General features: G+C 42.5%; 1 protein-coding gene across 1 annotated transcript; it reads left to right on the top strand.

Annotated features, from left to right (window-relative positions):
• Nucleotides 1-18,419: 18,419 nt before the first annotated feature.
• Nucleotides 18,420-19,888, top strand: LOC137235037 (NHL repeat-containing protein 2-like). The gene is made up of 3 exons (XM_067758277.1): nt 18,420-18,441; nt 18,866-19,584; nt 19,751-19,888. The coding sequence occupies exons 1-3, from the start codon at nt 18,420-18,422 to the stop codon at nt 19,886-19,888; spliced, it is 879 nt and encodes a 292-aa protein (XP_067614378.1).
• The last annotated feature ends 209 nt before the right edge of the window (nt 19,889-20,097 follow it).

The following is a 20,097-nucleotide window of genomic DNA, read 5'->3' as shown; positions in this document are numbered from 1 at the left end:
AAAGAGAACTTTAAACTCAGAGTTTATATATATAATGTGACAATGATTTCAAAAGGCTTAGCTACTAGGATCACTTCCAAAGTTTCTATTTACTCAAAAATAAAATTAAAAAATCTGGAGAGTTCCAACTGCTGTTGGACTCCTCGATGACGCCCATGCTCAGCATCCTGTCCAGCTCCGCATATATTAGTTTTTGAATAGCTGGTGAAATCGGGTAATGCCGCTGCTTTACTGGCAGATTCTCGTCAACCACTTCGATGACGTGTTCCTCCTTATCTGTTTGGCCTAACCCTAATACCGCGAAGGACGGGAATTGGGCTTCTACACGCTCCAACCTCGCATCTTGCTCCGGCGCTAAAATGTGCTGCACAACGTCGAAAGACAAGTCACTCTCGGCGGGCACGAGCTCCGCCACACTGGCAACATTCGCATTCGCACTCACACGCTTGCTCACCACACTCATACCAAATTCCTCCATAAATCTATGCCGAGATAAACATGTTGCTTTTGTGGCTTTATCCCAACCAACAGGTAACAGCGGTTTCCTCCCCGTTCGCGGTCCGGATATTTTGGCCTTTGATTGGCACAATCAAGGCTTTCTTTCCCCAAAGGAGTGCAGCTGAGTCCCTTCCTAAGCAGCTGGCGCTCGCCCCTGAGTCCAAGAGAGCCAACACTTCCTGACCTCCTATAGTGGTTTTTGCAAAAAATCTATTATCACTTTTCACGGTGGCTATGGTGGCAACTATTTTACTTTTCAGCCGTTTAAAATATCTCCTCTTCTCACGCATTTTCTCTATTTTCTTAAAGTTTCTCTTCTTTCTATTAATATCTATTGTTTCACAAAAAATTCTTCTTCTAGCTTCTTCATATTCAATTTTTCTCTGATGTAAACTTTTTCCCTCGCGCTTTTTCAACCTTCCCTCTATATTTTCAACTCTCCTATCTACCTTTTCCCTTCTCAAAATCTTTACAGTTGTGCCGCCGGGTTGCCTGTCTTCTGGCTGGAGTCCCCGGTCAACTCCGCCAGCCTGGGGTTTCCCTGTTTCGGTTTGAAAACACAAAAGGACGAATCACTACCACAAGCAAAACAGACTATGTTGTGGAAGGAGGACGGACATTTATTTGGGTTTTGTGCTTCTGCCGAGTTTTTCACAAAGTGATCCACCGGCATACCACACGAAAAACACAACATTAAGTGGAAGGGGGAAGCACAAAAGGAGTTGACATTGGAATTGGACGCGGGACTAACAGAAGGGCGAACACTATTGGGATTTGTGGGGAGTTGATGTTGAGGTTGAGATTGGTGTTGGGGTGGACGTTGAGGCTTCCTATCAAAAGCTTCTATTTTTGATTCTCCTAACTGCTCAGGAAGCTCGAAGCCTACCTCACTGACCACTTTAGACCTGCTCTTATTTTCTTTGATGAGTTTTTCGGCTCTCTTGCATTCCGCCTTGAGCTCCGCCAACGAGTCCATTTTTATGGCGAAGGTCAAGTTGGCCAGGTACGGTTTGAGGTTGCCCCTGATGATGCCAACCAACTCCCTCTCAGGGAACCTCTTCCGCAAACGGAATGTCATATTGTGGACTTCGGCATAAAAGTCATCGAAAGCTTCCGCGGGCAGCTGTTTCCTTTCCATGATTTCACGGATGATTTCATAGTCGGACTCGGCAGACTTGAAATGGCTTAGCATCTCGGCCTTTAGCTCATGATAACCGAAGTCGGGCTCGTCCGCATGGTCCTCGAGAACCTGCCAGTACCACTTCAAGGCACCGCCGGAAACCAGACTATGAAATTCCGTGAAGAGCTGGAAGAAGGAAATATTATGCTGCTCGCGCATCCTCTCCACCCGAAAGATGAAGCCTTCGACGCTTATGCCCTTACTAGTCCCATCGAATTTGATGTGCCGCTTTTCTAAATCTAACTTTTTCCACCTTGTGGGGTTACCACTATCTCTCTCGGTAGTCTGATTGGTAATCGGAGTACCATCGCGAGCAGTAGTTCCCTCCCTCTGGTTCCGAGGTTGGGGCGGAACGATGTCCCGACGCTTGTGCAGAAGCCTCCATTTCTGCTACGCGACCACCAAGATTCCCAACATTGGTCTTGATGTTCCGCACCTCTGCCGCCATTTCTACAACCAAATCCTGTTGTTGCGCCATCATCGCCATCATTCGGCACAGCTGTTCAACATTGGTTGCATTTTCCGTAGCGTCAGCGCGGGGAACACCAAGGCCGCCGGAAGCCGTTGGCGGTGCGTTCACTGCAGAAACACCGGCCCCCCGGCCACCCACGTCCTCACTATTCGACATCTGGCACACCAAATCGGCCTTTTGTGAGAAGTTCAAACTATTTTCGGACTCGTTTAACGACACCCCGTTCGCGAAAGAGACCCTAATTGGACGTTCAGGGCTAAAAGTTCCGAAGATCCGCGACGCACACCTATTAAAGTAGTCCGTAGGGACAAAGTCGACGGGCCTCGGTATAACCGTGTCAATTTGGTTAAGAACCGAACCAACTATTTGGTTTTCTAGGGCTCGCGCACGGCTCCTAGTTAGACGCCTCTCGGAGTCGAGGATACCCAATCCCTCAACAACTCTATTTTCGACTTCCTTCTCCGACATCCACTGTCGGTATGTGAAAAAAATTGACCAGAAAAAATCTAAACGCGAAAAGTAACAAAAGTTATGAAACCCCAACAAAGCGACTAAAAGGGAAAGTTTTCAAAGAAGATATGTATGTAAGTATTTATTTGAAAATACTCCCAAAGATGTAAATAATGAAAAAATATGAAGCAAGCACGGATATGATGGATATAGTTAGGTCCAACTGCAAATCCCAATAACCAAATATACATATAATATCAACTAATATATAAAAAAACACAATATGAAAACAATATATATAAAACAATTAAATTTAGTAGCATGCGTATATATGTGTGTGTATATGTTTATCTTAAGTGTAAAGGAAATTCAAGTTTAAAACCAAAAAAAAATATTTTTCTAGTATATATACTAGAAAAAATTCAAGTATCGAAATTAATTAAAACCAAAATTAATTTCAACCCCTGTATTTGCGTGTAAAAATTGCCAAAAAAACCATAATAAAAGGAATATCCGGCAATGTATGGATGTATAAGATAATTGTAGAAAATAAAGTAATGCAACAAAAAAAAAAAGCAAAAACACTATAAAAAAATTGAAAAACTCCAAACTTTCAAAAATTGACGTGAACACTTTTTGAGAATAATCTTAATGGTTAAGAAATAACCAACAACCAAAAAAAAAAAAAATAAAAATAAAAATAAATAAAACAAAAAATTTAAAAGTATCGAACTTAATTGTTGAAAATAGGCTAACTGAACTTGAATATATATATCTTGGTATTTTTGGTGCTGCCTTGGCGAAGGTTCGGTGAAGGCAGTATGTTCGTCCGTAATTAATTACCTCAAGGTGTGGTCCGTCGTGCTGTGCGTGGAAGTGTGGCACATCACGCTCGAGAACTAGTCCCTAAGGGTGGATGCCACACCTCTTCTCCTAGCTATCGTGACGACGACTGCAAATCTCACTTACCGGCAGTGCTGGACTCCCGGTAAAGTAGCTTAAACAGCTCACCACGACCTCCTGCTAACGTCCGTCTTCTAGCTGAGTGTCATACCAGGTTTCACTTAGTCAAATTGGAAGAACCCGAAGAAGAAACCCTGGTATGAGCACTTCGCTAATCCCTATCTCATTGTCATGACGACACCTGTCGACCAGGCGAGCCCAATCGGCGTTGCCATCATGACGGTCCCTGTTCTGTCAAAAGACGGAAATAGGGATTGGGTTTGGATGGAACATGGGATAAAAAAAAGGAAGGAAATCTAGAAGAAAAGTGGGAAGATTAAAGAATAGTGAAAAATAGAGGTTACTTGAAAAATGTGGGAAATAAAAGAGGATCGTTCTATTTACCGTTGGGGCAGGTTTCCGGCGGTGCCTTGAAGTGGTACTGGCAGATTCTTGAGGACCATGCGGACGAGCCCGACTTCGGCTATCATCAGCTGAAGGCCGAGATGTTAAACCACTTCAAGTCTGCCGAGTCCGACTATGAAATAATCCGTGAAATCATGGAGAGGAAACAGCTGCCCGCGGAAGCTTTCGACGACTTTTATGCCGAAGTCCACAACATGACATTCCGTTTGCGGAAGAGAATTCCTGAGAGGGAATTGGTTGGCATAATTAGGGGAAATCTTAAACCGTACCTAGCCAACCTGACCTTCGCCATTAAAACGGACTCGTTGGCGGAGCTCAAATCTGAGTGTAAGAGAGCGGAAAAACTCATTAAGGAAAATAAGAGCCGGTCCAGACCAGTTAATGAGATAGGGTTCGAACAGCCCGATATACTGGGAGAGAGAAAGTTAGAAGCTTTTGATAGGAAGCCTCAGCGCCCACCCCAATACCAACCACAACTTCAACCCCTACACCCAACCCCAGCCAACCCCAATAGTGTTCGTCCTTCTGTTAGTCCTGCGTCTAAGTCGACTGTGAATTCCTTTTGTGCTTCTCCCTTCCACTTGATGTTGTGTTTTTCGTGCGGTATGCCGGTGGATCACTTTGTGAAAAACCCGGCAGAAGCCCAAAAGCCGAATAAGTGTACGTCCTCGTTTCACAATATGGTATGTTTTGCTTGTGGTAGTGATTCGTCCTTTTGTGCATTTAAGCCTCAGCAGGGAAACGAGAGACTGGCGGAGTTGACCGGGGACTCCAGCCAGAAGACAGACAACCCGGCAACCCAGCAGTGAAGATTTTGAAGAAGGAAATGAAAGAGAATAAAGTTAAGGTAGGGGAAAGGATAACAGAAAAACGGGAGGTCAAAAGTTTGCACCAGAGAAAGTTAGATTACGAGGAGGCAAGACGTGGGATTTTTTGTGAAACAATACTAAATAATAGGAGAAATAGGAATTTTAAAAAGATAGAAAAGATAAGGGAATAGGGGAAATATTTCAAACGTTTAAGAAATAAAATAATTTCAACAATTGTGACTCTAAAAGGCGATAACAGGTTTTTCGCAAAAACCGCGATAGGAGGTAGGGAAGTTTTAGATCTCTTGAACTCAGGGGCGAGTGCCAGCTGTTTAGGGAAAGGCTCAGCGGCACTCCTGTGCGGTAAAGAGGCCTTGATTGTGCCAATCAGGGGCCAAAATATCCGAACCGCGAACGGGGAGGAAACCGCCGTGGTAGGGGTCATAAAGTTACCAGTCGAGTGGGATAATACGACCAGGGAATTAGAATTTTTGATAGTTCCTGGTCTGCAACAGGAAGTATATTTTGGGATAGAATTTTGGCAGGCTTTCGGTATGAGTGTTGTGAGTAAGGGTGTGAGTGGTAGTGTGAATGGTGCCAGTGTGGCGGCGCCCGTGCCCGCCGAGGGTGACTTGGCTTTCGACGCTGTGCAGCACGTTTTTACGCCGGAGCAAAATGCAATATTGGAGCGTGTGAAGGCCCAATTCCCGTCCTTCGCGGTATTAGAGTTAGGCCAAAAAGATAAGGAGGAACACGTCATCGAGGTGGTTGACGAGAATCTGCCAGTAAAGCAGCACCCTTACCCGATTTCACCAGCTATTCGAAAATTAATATATACGGAGCTGGACAGGATGCTGAGCATGGGCGTCATCGAGGAGTCCAACAGCAGTTGGAACTCTCCAGTCTCACGGGTGATCAAAGGGACCAAAAACCGTCTGTGCCTCGACGCCCGCAAAGTCAATGAAAGGACGATAAAGGATGCCTACCCATTACCCCACATCGACGGAATACTTAGCCGATTACAGAATACCAGGTTTATCTCCGCCATAGATTTAAAGGATGCTTTCTGGCAGATTCATCTGGAGAAGAAGTCAGGAGAAAAGACTGCTTTTACTGTCCCTGGCCGACCCCTTTACCAATTTACTGTCATGCCTTTCGGGTTGTGCAATGCAGCACAACGAATGTGTCGTCTCATGGACAAGGTCATTCCGGCCGCTTTACGTGAATGTGTTTTTGTTTATCTCGACGATTTGTTAGTGTGTTCCGAAGATTTCGCGTCTCATATGTGTCTGTTGGAAAAGGTCACTCGGTGTCTTCACGAGGCTAAGCTAACAATTAATGTAGAAAAAAGCAAGTTTTGTGTTAAAGAGGTTCGCTACTTAGGATACGTAGTCGGTGATGGTTGTATTAGAACAGATGCCAATAAAGTGGGAGCTGTGAGGGACTTTCCAGTTCCGAAAACGTCGAAGCAACTACGACGGTTCCTGGGTACGTCGGGCTGGTACCGACGTTTCATAGAGGACTATGCGAAAATTGCAGCTCCGCTGAACGACTGCCTCAAAAAGGACAAAATTAAGAAATTTACCATGACGAACGAAGCAATAAAATCATTTGAAATTTTAAAGCAGAGTTTGGTTTCTGCACCGGTGCTCACACATCCTGACTTTAGTCGTCACTTTTACATTCAATGTGATGCATCAACCAACGGAGTGGGAGGGGTTTTGTTCCAACTAGACGATGACCAGAACGAAAGATTGATTGCCTACGTTTCGGCAAAACTAAATAAGGCGCATAAAAATTACAGCATTACAGAACTTGTATGCTACGCCGCTATCGTGAGTGTCAAGAGATTCCGACCTTACGTGGAGGGAATCCCGTTCACCATCATAACTGATCATGCCAGCCTCAAATGGCTCATGAATCAGAAAGATCTTTCTGGGAGGTTGGCAAGGTGGAGTTTGAAACTCCAGGGTTATGATTTCGATATCCAACATCGAAAAGGTGCGCAAAACGTGGTTCTCGACACACTCTCACGAATGCACATGGACGAAATACAGACGAACGACAGAGCCATCGACGTGTGTCTCGATTCACCGTGCTTCGAGTCGGAGGAGTATACGGAGTTGAAAAAGACGGCGACCGAGAACAAGGACAAGTTACCAGACTTATGCATATCGGACGGTTACGTCTATAAACGGACGCAATTCGACAGGGGGACGACCTTCTAGTGGACCAGACCTGGAAGCTCTGGGTTCCGTCGGAGTTGCGACCGGGGCTGGTAGAGTTGTCTTATAGCTCACCGTTCGCTGGTCATAGTGGCATCCACAAGACACTGTCCGGACTACGTCAAAAATATTATTGGCCAGGAATGGTCACCGAAGTATGCGCCCATGTAAAAGATTGCGAAAGTTGTAAAGTTAATAAAACACAAAACGTTTTTAAACAACCGATGATGGGTAAACAAAAGCTCACAGAGCGACCTTTCCAACGTTTATTCATTGATTTTATGGGTCCTTATCCAAAATATAAATCCACTGGTGGCTAGCGCCTTGTTCGAGTTGACCGTGGTTTGTATAAATCAATCTTTCTTCCAGTTTAGAGGGGAATTCTTTGAACAAATGGATGGTTTACCTATGGGTTTGAATATTAACCCATTCCTATGCAACTTATTCATGAATACAGTTGAAGAACAGCTTATTAAAAGTACTATTTTCCCACGTTTTCATAGTCGATATGTCGATGACTGTATTGTTATTATAGAGAGAGAGAAAATACAGCAGACATTGAGTTTATTTAACTCCATTAATGTAAACATCCAATTCACATGTGAGTTTGAAACAAATAATGAGTTACCTTTTCTGGACTTAATGCTGAAACATAATACCGACGGAGGGATCGAATTCGACATATATCGTAAGCCAACATCGACTGATCGATTTATCCCAATAGAATCGAACCATCGCTACTCGCATAAATTCGCTGCCTTCAATTCTATGGTTCATCGCCTTATTAATGTCCCACTAAGCTGTGCTGCTTACAACAAAGAAAAACACAAAATAGTGAGCATCGCAGAAACTAATGGGTATTGCGCCAGCATGGTAGAGCAGCTAATAAGAAAACACCAGCGCAAAAAATTGCAAAAAGAGTGCAGTTCGTTTTTCGGCACAGTGGGCGAAAAAGACAACATCACTTGGTGCAGCATGACTTACGACCCATATTATTTTTCTGATATGAAACATATCTTTAAAAAAGCTGGTTTAAATTTGGCTCCAAAATCAACAACAAAACTGAAGGCCTTATTGAGATCATCCAAGGATAAAAGTGATTTTTTGGACAATCCTGGAGTGTACTCAATCACTTGTTCTCATATAAATGACGACGGAGTAGAATGCGGTGCAAAGTACATAGGCCAATCGACGCGCACTGTACGAATCAGGTTCCATGAGCATTTAAAATACATACAAAGTATTGAGACCAAAAGTGGCATCGCCGAACATGCATTATCGAATCAACACTCGATAAGTGAAGACGACTGTAAATTAATTAAAATAGAATCTAATATCAGTAGATTAAATATTTTAGAATTCCTACATATTTATGTAAATAAAAGTGTGTCAGTGAATCGTGATAGTGGCCCACTGCATACAAATCTTTACTCAGCTCTCCATTAAACTTCGTTTGATCCATATTTTGTTATTACTTAATTTTGTTGTTGTATTATACTCTCTTTATGTCTTTTTGCCTTTTTATTGTATTATCCGATAATATTTGACAAATTTGGATAGGCTTACTTTGTTACTTTGTTATTTCTGTTGACAATGGTTAGTTGAAAACTAGCAACTGAAGAAGACACCAGGCGAGTGTTGAAACATTTGTCTTGTAAAAATAAAAACAAAAAAACTTAAACGACTAAAAGGTGTTGTTTCACTTTCTTTGCATTGGCGATAATAGTGGGAAAAAGATCGGCGTATACCACGCTAAAGACATTTTTGCAAAATAGATTAATGTTTTTTGTAGTGCTAGTACTTTTGTTCTATGTTATTTATTTATCGACGTATTCTATTTATTTATCTATTGACGTATTTTATTTAGTAACTTATTGACGTACATAATTATTTTATTAAATTATTTTTATTTTTCTTGACTTTTTTATTTATTTGATTATTTTTGCATTTATTTAGATTTTTTTTTATTTATTTATTTATTTTACATATTTTTGTTACTTGACTATATGATCAGTGATATTTTATTTTATAGTTTTTATTAAGTTTTATTATCTGTGATATTTTATTTAATTTTATTTATTTTTTTGTTTTTTTATCTGTGATACTTCCTTTATCTTTAGGTATGTAGGGTAATATCTGTGATATAGGTTAAGTAGTAGCGTTAGCCCAGTGATTTAGTTTGTAGGTAAACGGTAAAGAAGTTTAAAGGCATGAAGAAAAATAGGCCCGGCATTGAGTCGTGGGTCGAGGCCACACGTTGGACGCGGGAAGTTATACTGCACAGGCTGCGTTGAAAAGTTTTTACGCACACGCTCCATAGTGCAGGCACCATCTGCGGTTGCAAGCCTGTAACGACAGCCTGTCTCCATACTGGCTTGAATGAATGCCAGCGTGTATATGTATCTATGTGTCGACGTGTAATATGTCCAGGTTCGTGTGTTGGCCGCAATGTTGCAACGACTGTCCCAACAGCACAATGGCAACATTGTGCCTGAAGTAGATACAATGATGCTGAGGGCGTATCAACATTGCAGTCAAGACACGAACTAAACATATCTGTGCAGGTGTTAGCTTGTGTAAGCGTTGAAGTGTATGAATGTATGAGCGTGTGAAGGTAGAGAAGTTTAAAGGCATGAAGAAAAATAGGCCCGGCATTGAGTCGTGGGTCGAGGCCACAGGTTGGACGCGGGAAGTTATATTCCACAGGCTGCGTTGAAAACTTTTTACGCACACGCTCCATAGTGCAGGCACCATCGGCGGTTACAAGCCTGTAACGACAGCCTGTCTCCATACTGGCTTGAATGAATGCCAGCGTGTATATGTATCTATGTGTCGACGTGTAATATGTCCAAGTTCGTGTGTTGGCCGCATTGTTGCAACGACTGTCCCAACAGCACAATGGCAACATTGTGCCTGAAGTAGATACAATGATGTTGAGGGCGTATCAACATTGCAGTCAAGACACGAACTAAACATATCTGTATAGGTGTTAGCTTGTGTAAGCGTTTAAGTGTATGCATGTATGAGCGTGTGAAGGTATCAGTGTGAGCGGTCAAGGCACGAACTAAATGTATCTGTGTAGGTGTCCGTTCGGTGGAGCAGTAAGCGTGTGAATGTATGAGTGCACGGTTGTATGAATGTATCGATGAGAAATACGGGAAAGCCGAAAAGAAAGTTTGGCATGTAATGGTAAAAATTTTCCGTTCCTGGCTAACGTTCCTGATCACGGCGGTGGTTATAAAAAGAGGAAAAAGAATTCAACGGGCCAAAGTCTTGTTTCAACAGTGCCCAGTGCAGTTAAGAAAAAGTTGTAAAAATAAATAAAAAGTGAAGTGCGCGTTTTCAGCCGTAATTGCCAAAGTCAGTAAGTGTTGTAGTGCGCGAATTAACACAAGTTGCAAAAAAAAAAAAAATATAAATAAAATTTGAATTGCGCGTTGGATGTGTCCGCGATCCCATTTAAGGGAGTTCCAAGCAGTTTCCAGCAGAGCATAGAGTACCAGAGGTAAGAGAAGATGTACCTTGTTTTTATCTTTTCCCAGGCATGCTTGACGGGAGCTAGGTCTTCAACCTGGTCTATCTCCCAAGCAAGCCGAAAGAAAACGTGCATCAACTTATATACCTCTGCGTATGTGGCCATGCAGACATGGAATCTATAGACAAATGTATCTAAAGATGCCTAGACACGCCTGCTCTTTTGAATTTGTCTTCATAAATTTTCTTTTATACTTAATTACAGCACACTTCACACTTGTTGTTTTTCCTGGGAAGGATCAACTGGGCACAGCCTAAGTACCGGCGATAGACCGGTCAACAACAACTACAATAACTTGGTGACATACTTTTATTGGTGGAATAGAACACAGCGGCAACAAAAACCATAGCCCCCTCATATTTTTTTACATTGGCGATATACAACAACAACAACCACGCATCCATAAACACTACTCTACGTTTTTGTTTGGCCGACGGCAAAACATCCCCCAACAATACCCTCGATACACAATTCTGCTAGCATTCTTTTATTGGCGGAGTAAAACGCATCAACAACAACAACCACAGTCGTACCGGCAAACCGACACTTCAGCAATAGCGGCAACACAAAAGTCTTCCAGCAAGAGATACCACATTTTCTTATTTGGTGGCGCACACCACAACAACAACCACTACAGCACTTTTTTTATTGGCAACATACGGCCGTAACAACCACAACTAGTATATATTTTCATGCCGGCAGATCGCCCGAGCAACAACAACTACAAACAATACCACTTGGCGGCACCCAGCCTGAAAAACCAATAACAGCACAACAACATTTTCTTTATATTATTCAGCGTACCACAGCAACAACCACGACATCACTTTGATTTGCCAGCGTACAAAATTCTATACTGACGCAAACCGTCCCAATAACGCTCCCTATTGCCAACAAAAGGCCTCAACAACAACAACAATTACAACGAATTTTGGTCCAAGAAGCAACAACACTCATAAAATCTACCGGCAACACACTCAAAAGGAACCCAGTTAATCCATCGTTATACTGTATCCACTTGGTCTAACTTCACAGCAACAACCACTACAATAGTCCCTGCAACATCTTTTTCGACGGCAGCGCAACGCCAACAACAACAATAACATTTTTTTTATTCACCGGCGCACTCCACAACAACGAACACCACTATTGGCGTTCGCCACCAACTACACCATCTTTCGACAACAACGATTGTGACGCATGCTCACTGCCAGCAAAAATTACCACATCAACGACAACATTTCGTCATAACGCTGGGAAAAAGGCGTCTGCAACATTGAAACAGCTATAACATCACCACTGGATCAGCTACCAGATTGGAGGAACAACACAGTCCACGAGATACATTTTTTTCTTTACATTTGTATTAATTAATTATTGTTACTTGGTTTTTTGTACATACCCATACTAGCGGTGTATATATTCCGGAAAAACGGCATAAGTAGGCATAAACGCCACGAAGTTATCCAGGGGAATTCATACTTTTAATTAAGTAGGTATTTTTTTGATTACGGGGCAGGCTTGCAGATGATATAACCAAAGACATTTTTCTTCTAGCCGTTTTATTTTTTTTCACAAATTCTCTTCCCTTTCCCATTGGAAAGAATTCTTGCACATTTTGTGCCTTTTGCCTTTATTTCTCTTCTTCCTTTTTTTGCAAACTTTCGCTTTTTATTTTATTTTATATTTTTCACCATACACCCCCACACATTCGCACGAGAACCCATGAGATTCCTTTAATTTTCTTTAAGGTAGCAGCCTCTTTCTTTTTGGCACTCACTGTTTTTTTTTCCTTTTTTTCATTTCCTTGGGATTTCTGGGGTCCCAAATGCACACCCATCACGGAAAGAAACGAAGCAACTAGTCCATTCTTCAGACTAGGGACGTACATATGTACCAGCTGGCATTTTTGTCTTGTCGCCGACACTTTGTTAAACTAACTCAATGCCCAAGATCACAAGCGAGTGATCTGGCTGAGTATTGAGAAAAAAAAGTAGTGTGCCGGATAAATGTATGTGCATTGAACATATATGCATTGAGTGTTTTTCTCTTTACAGCTCGCGGACTCAAGTGCACCGGCGCCGTTGGAGTACGAGTATATGGGTGAGTGAAAATTGAACACAATATTTTTGCTAATACACATATTTCAATGTATGTACATATATTAGCATATGATGTCTGATCTTCTTGAGAAAATAGAAGAAGGAAACCTAAACGTAAGGAATATATGTACATACATAACTACAAACATACACACCTTTTGTTTATAATATGCCAAACTGGTTTTTCTTTTGCTTTACTTTGGTGACCTACTTTTGCTTTATACAAAATTGATCTTATATTTACTTGAGCGGTTGCGATAGGTCAGGGATTAGGGTACCTGAATTTTTTTGTTCGAACTCTTATTTTATTTTGTTTGAATTTGTATCTTTAGGATTTAAAATTAGCTCCTATTAATAATATTGCATTAGGGTGGCCCTAAAAGTTTTAGTTTTTTCTATTTGAGTTCAGACACTTGGTCTATTAGTCGTAAGTATTTTGTATTGAATTGAATTCAGAATCGATTGAATTGAATTTGCAATTTTAATTAGCAATAAAGTTTAGCATTAAATTTAAGCATTTTTTTTTTATTTTTGAGTAAATAGAAACTTTGGAAGGAGCCTAGTAGCTAAGCCTTTTGAAATCATTGTCACATTATTTTGTATTAAAATCTGAGTTTAAAGTTCCCTTTTTGTAGAAATCATTAAACTAGTAGAAGGGTGGTATTTGCTAATTTTTAAACCAAGAACTTTTTAAATAAATTATAAGAATTATGTTTGGATGAAAATCTTAGACCTTTTCATAATGCAGGGCTAAATTCCCACTCTTGGTGTTGGTGCTGCGCTTGTGCGTGAGTGAAGGTGAGTGTTTAGGGAAAATGACTGATTGACAGGGGACAGACTAGTGTCAGGCTTGGGGGCACTGTAAGTAGATAGGAGTCAGCACAGTGCCCACGGTGCAGTGCAAGTTCCACTGCAGAGGGAGGGTAGATTCCACCTGACAGGACAGGCCTCCAGCTTTTTCTGCCCCTTATGCTTTCCCCTTCTAACTTTGCCCCTCACGTCTATTTATATCTTTTTCAGCTTTCCCCTCCTTTTTTTTCATTATGCAGGTATGAACCCCTATTTTGTTCATGTGGCTGCGGGTGAGGTCGGTGGTGCAATACCCCGCCCAAGACGACGAGCTAGCCTGGGCCCGCAAGCATAGCTGCTTGCCGCCGCTCCTCGCCATCCAAACAGTCAGCCACGTAACAATTTCGAACTTTAGAGAATCTGGAGCATGCGATGCAAATGCACAAGGGTCAAGTCAACCGAACCGAAAAACCTGTAAGTACAAATCAAAGAAAATCATTTGTAGTTTCGAATGCTTCGACAGCAAGGTGTATGTTTTGCGATAGCTCACAGCATCAAATTCAGCATTGTCAACGTTTTACAAATTTATCGCCAAATCTTCGGCAAAAGGAGGCTAAAAAGCTTTCGCTTTGCCTCAATTGTCTTAAGAAAGGCCACCAACTGAAAGATTGCAAATCTGGTTCTTGTAGGACCTGCCAATCGAGGCATCACACCCTTCTACACTTTGATCGCATACCCACATCTACATCTACCAATCAATTGCCAGCTTCTCAATCTATCAGTTCGCAGTCAAACGCGATGGTGGCAACGTCCTCTGTCCTTGTCCACGCCCTTCCAGCAAGGTCTCGCTCTGATGCTGTGCTTCTAGCTACTGCCATCATACTCGTAAAAAATCATGCCGGAACCTTCGTGCCCTAATCGCCTTGCCAATCAGCTTCAGCTTCGTAGAATGAAATGCTCGGCAGCAGTTTCGGGCATTGGAGATGTCAACTTTTTGACAGAAGGATGTTCTGTTGATATTGACCTGATGTCGCGGACTTCAGAATTCGTAACGCAAATCACTGCTGTTGTCGTGAAAACAATTACAGATAACCAACCTAGTTTTTTTTTGAATACTGCGGACTGGAACGTCCCATCCAATATTCCACTGGCTGATCCTAATTTCAACATACCGCAGCGTATTGAGTTGCTCATCGGAGCCAATCTCTTTTTCGAATTGCTTTGCGTTGGGCAAATCCATCTAGCTTCGGGATTGCCAGTGCTTCAAAGACTCTCTTCGGATGGGTTTTGTCAGGGGGTGCGCAGCACAATTCAAAACTTTCGTCTTTCGTCGTAAATCAAAAAACAATTAGTGACATTGTTTTGCGGGGCAGTGTGGACCCGGGGAAGTCGGGCTTGTGCGTTGCAAATAAAAGAGAATAAATACCGAATTAGTAAATCGTAACCACAAGTTTGTTTACAAAATATAATTTTATTGAAAATGTATAAAGGTATTAGCGACGAGCTACAATATGATTATGAAAGTGAAACACCCACAAACTTCCTGGTCGTCAGAAAAGTTAACTACTTCACAAGATAAATCGCTTTAGTATGCAGTCGTGGAATTGGAAGAAATTAATCGAACTACAAAATGCACTTAACACATTCAAATTTATGCAAGGGATTAATTGCAAATAGCAAATTCAAAATTAAAATTTAAGTGAAAATGGCAAGGAGTTAAATTATGCAAAATAAATTCACTTGGCAGTTAACAATTTAGAACACAATTTAAATTTTAAGATGTACACTCGAAAAAGTTAGGAAACTCACCTGGGGCTAGCTGCTGGCTCTTGAACGTTCCAAAATAGAAGAAAAAGTCAAGACCGCGAAAAGGTCCGCGGCACCTGCCGATAGCTAACTTTCGTTGAGTTTTTCCCTTCAAAGTTCGCTCTCGGCTGGTGTTAGCCGTTACCGGTATTAATAATAAAATAACTAATGCGCGCATTAGGGTGGTTCGAAATATTTAGGCTGGTGGCCGGCCCCTTGCGGCGAACAAGTTGAAACGCGATGAGTGCGCCAGCAACCTTCCCAAGGCAGGATAAACTAGTAAATTAAAAATATCATATGTAGGTATGTTTGTATCGTAAGTACGATCTCCGGCGGACATCCGTGCTCGCAGTAATGCAGCCTCGCTGAACTGTGGATGAAAAAGAAAAACGTTAGTGGTCATGTACGTGGGGTTGCTTGGTTTTTAATGCACCTGGTTAATTGGATGTAATTTTTTTTCTCTCTCTAGGTGTAATGGTTATGTATTGTATAAAGGCTGGACGTTATGGCTGGAACGCTCCTGAAACGACCAGTTCGAAGATCGTCGGCTGCGAGAGGAGCCCATTGACCGTTGCTGGGGCTGTGCCACTAACCATAATGGTGGCGTACACGTCGGCCCCGAGTGTTAAAAAAACGGGCGCAGATCGATAGAACGTCGGGTCTGCGAGTCTCATAAACTGGAATGGTGCGGCGACCGAGGAGTCAATAGTCGCGGTTGGGTTGAGACGCGTATGCCGTGCTACCACCGTTGCCTGGGTCGTGATGCGATTTGTTACCCCATATTTCCCACGCAACACTAGTGTGCACTTCGTAGTTCCGGCCGTATTAAGCCGTTCGAGTTGGAGGTCGTTGACCAGATGCGCATCTATCACGGACGTCGGCGCGCAGGGATCAATGAGTGCGCGCACCAGATGGAGGCGCCCCCTGCCTCTATTCGTATGATCGCTGTAGGAGCGATAGCAATAAGTGCTCGGGTGATCGCCATCGCGTCGTGGGTTTCCCGTAAGCGCCCTGTCCTGAAGCCGGTGGGGTGCGCCTGATGTGGAACGACAGTGGTGGTGGTACCCTCTTTGCATGGTTGATACGGGGCCGCTCTGCCAGTGGAGCGTCGGGTCGAGCGGAACGGACGCGGCTCCGCGCCGCCCCGGCGCCCACTGGCATTGCGGTGCGATGGGCGGAAAGGACGTGTCTCCGCACCATCGCCGTGTTTCATGTGTCTCTGATTGCTTGTCTGGTCCTGGATTGCCTTCTGCTTCTCATCCTGAAGCAGTGGTCGGAAGGATCGTGTTTCTCCACTGGCCGTTGGGGCGATGGCTAAGGCGGCTGCACTTCTCGTGAACTCTTGCATCTCCTTCTCCTCCTCTTCGACCTGTTGGGCCCACGATCGTGTGTCCTCGGTGAAGTTGATCGATAGCACCTCTTCGGTGCTTTCGTCATCGTCGCGCTCTTCGCAAGGGATCGGGCGTTGCCGTGCTTATTCGTCCTCCATGTGAAGCGTAGTGTGGTGTGGTTCACGGCAGCGTTGGCAACGGTCGCTGCTAGGGCATATCTCTAACTATGGAACGGCGATAGGCAAATGGGGCAGTGCCGGTGTATAAGGACGGCCCGGAGGCGTTCTTCTGCCGACATTTTCCTGTACAGCGGGCATAGTTGTATGCCATGATTCTTCTGACACAACCGGCAGGAGACGGTGAAGGAGTCAACGCGTTGCTCCGTCTTGTTGCGTTTGATCGAGAAACCCGTCATTCTGGAACGGGAACTTGTTATTATTTTTTTTTTTTTTTGCATTCTAAGGGGGTTTGGTGGCGTATGGGCGGAGAAATGAAGCTCAATTGGCTGAGATTGTGGTTGGCGTACTCGGGATAAACGGTTTATTCGGGATGAATAATCTGGTTAAGTTATTCTGCCGATATAATGACGTGTAGTGGTTGAATCCACTGTTAGGTTTAGTAAACTTTGATTGACATACGCCTAAAATTATCTTTAGTTTTGAAAATAGTTTCATCAGAATGAAAATTCTGATACTGAAAGCCACCAATTGTAAAATTAAGAATTATTAAATATAGACTTAGGACAAACTATATTTTTTGGTGTTTGCGTAAGGCAGGCAATACGCGATAATATACGGTATATCACGGTAAACCCGGGTGTTTTCACGGCTCCTTGTAATTGCCCTACAAAAATTTGGTCACAAAACTTACCCGCGCCCCTGCAAATGTGACTATGAATGTAGCCTATGACCGTAAAATGACTAGTCAAATGACGTGGAATGACGAGAGCTGGTGAATGAGATTGTCCCTTAGGCGACGTCGTGCAGATAAAATGTGCGACGGATGTAAAGAGGCCTTTATTCGCTGTCTGGGAACACTCTTTGTGTTGATTTGGGCCATGTTGTGAGAATCACAAATTGTGGTGTGTTTGCTGATTTCAACACAACCCTGGCGGGAATAGCCTACACTATCGAGTGTGGCAATTTGTGGAGCTGTCAGCTGATAACTCTTCCACTCATTGGAGTGAGACAGCTGTGCGGTGCTGCCAATTTGGCAGCGTAATGAGACATAATGGTCATGTCATGCAATTATTTAGGGACAGTTCGCGTCTGAGTCCTGACGCGACATAAAATTTATAGTCTTTTCTAAAAAGTTTAACTTCTCCCTTGATTGTATTATCCAAAGCATATATGACACTACTTTATTCTTGCTTTGATTTCAAGCTGAAAGGACTGACGAAACTTTATCGGACTTCAATACACACAAACAATTTCTATCATGAAAGCGAGACCACTATTGAGTGTGACGTGTTTTTGTTTATGTTTTACATTTTTAACCTTTTTAACAAGGAGAACAATGCGAATAAACCGCGAAAATTATTTCGGTCTCGAGTGGCTCACCCTTTTTTTTCTCGCAAGGAAGTTTATTTTGATTGGGTTTTTGTGCACCAAATTGTCAAACTAAAACAAAATTTTCATTTGTCTTGAAAAAAAGGTAAAGTTGTTTGGGTAGTGATACTCGAGTTTATTGCATCCCGCGGATCCCACTTGTGATCCCATGGAGTCGCGCGTAATGTGTTTAGGGAGTAAGAAAAGACAAAAGGAAATGTCATCGAGTAGCAACCTTGATTCGTTCATTCAAAATGTCATTCATTCATGGAAATGAGTATAGAGACATTTTGAATGAATTTTCATTATGAAGAAAAAACGTGTGATGGGTAAGTATAATTATCGTTCCCTTTTTATAATTTTGTAACATTTTTTAATTGCTTATTCTTTTGTTTCATTTCAGCTGATTATTGATGGGAGAAAGTGGAGATTACGTAGTGGGCACCACTTATGTTCCAGCCTGAACTGTGCAGGCTTTCACTACGAATTCTTAACCTTACCTTTTCTGACCTCAATCCAACCAGTTGCTTTACACTTAACCATTTTCTATAACTTGTACTAATGAAATACTCGCGCTCTTAAGGGAATGCGAAAATAAAGCCATATCACACATTACCACGGGTTTGCTGCCAGATGTGCAACGTATTATACCACTGGATCATGAAATCTCGAGATTTTGGTGATTTCAAAATACCCTCCACCTACGGTTGGTCGGCCGGATAGCTACGCTTAAATACACACTCTTTTGGATAGTCTTACAAATTTTCGCCGGGCATGCATTGCGCCATTACAAAGCAAAGGAAGAAATTAATGATTCCTCACTGCCATTAAAATCATCAACAAATGCATTGCCGGCATCCAATTTACGGTTTCCAGCAAAAATTGCTCGTACCGAAGGTGGACAATTTGCTGTTGCTGATGCTGGAAATCATCGCATATTGATACTTGATAGTGAGGGTGTTGTACGTCAACGAATTGGTGGTACTAGTTGCGGTTTTGTTGATGGCAACTTTGAGACGGCACGTTTCAATTCACCACAAGGACTTGATTTTCTTGATGACGATGTACTAATTGTGGGCGATACTGAAAATCATGCTATACGCCAAATAACATTGAGCACAAGACAAGTTGAAACATTAGCTGGCACAGGCCAACAGGGACATGATCGTGTGGGTGCTAGACAAGGTCCTTTGCAAAGCATTTCATCGCCTTGGGATATCGCTGCTTTTAGAACGCGCGATATGGATATGTCGTTTCATATCGATGAACGTATTGTGCCAGAAAAAGCTATAATTTTGGTAGCCATGGCTGGAACACATCAACTTTGGGGTTACTTTCCAGAGGGAATAATTTGGTGGAAATATCGTCAATTAGATCCACGTACTTGTGTTGCCATTTGCAGAAATGGTATGGAGGAGAATCGTAATAATTCGTATCCACAAAATGCTGCGCTTGCACAGCCATCTGGTTTGGTATTGATTGTACCAAAAAAAAAATGTACTGTTGGAGAAGGCTTTTAAGATCGGGTGCTAGAGTATTTGGTGTAGCGGGTCGTTCTGATGATCTATCGGAACGAAATACATGTACATAATCTTAATTTTTAGGAAAAAATTATAAAAATGTGCTGTTTGGAAAAAGCTTTTAGGATCGGGTGCTAGAGTATTTGGTGTAGCGGATCGTTCTGATGGTCTATCAGAACGAAATACATGTACATTGGATGAGGCACATCAACGCGATTTGGCATTGGAGCTGTGCGATGCAGCAATGACTCAGTAGCGAACACAAAATTAGGTAGACGTTTAACGCCCATACCAAATATGTATAAGGACCACGTAGTTGTGTTGGGCACAGATGGTGTGGGTACTAAAATAAAGATTGCATAGCAGACTGAGCGTAAGGGAACTGTAGGTATCGACTTGGTGGCGATGTGCGTGAATGACATTTTATGTACTGGTGCTGAACTGTTAACTTTTTCAAGCTACTAT

This window comes from Eurosta solidaginis, chromosome X (genome assembly GCF_040869045.1).
Source record: "Eurosta solidaginis isolate ZX-2024a chromosome X, ASM4086904v1, whole genome shotgun sequence".
Lineage (NCBI taxonomy): Eukaryota > Metazoa > Arthropoda > Insecta > Diptera > Tephritidae > Eurosta > Eurosta solidaginis.
Note: the sequence above shows the minus strand (reverse complement) of the source record. Positions and strands in the feature narration are given on the sequence as shown.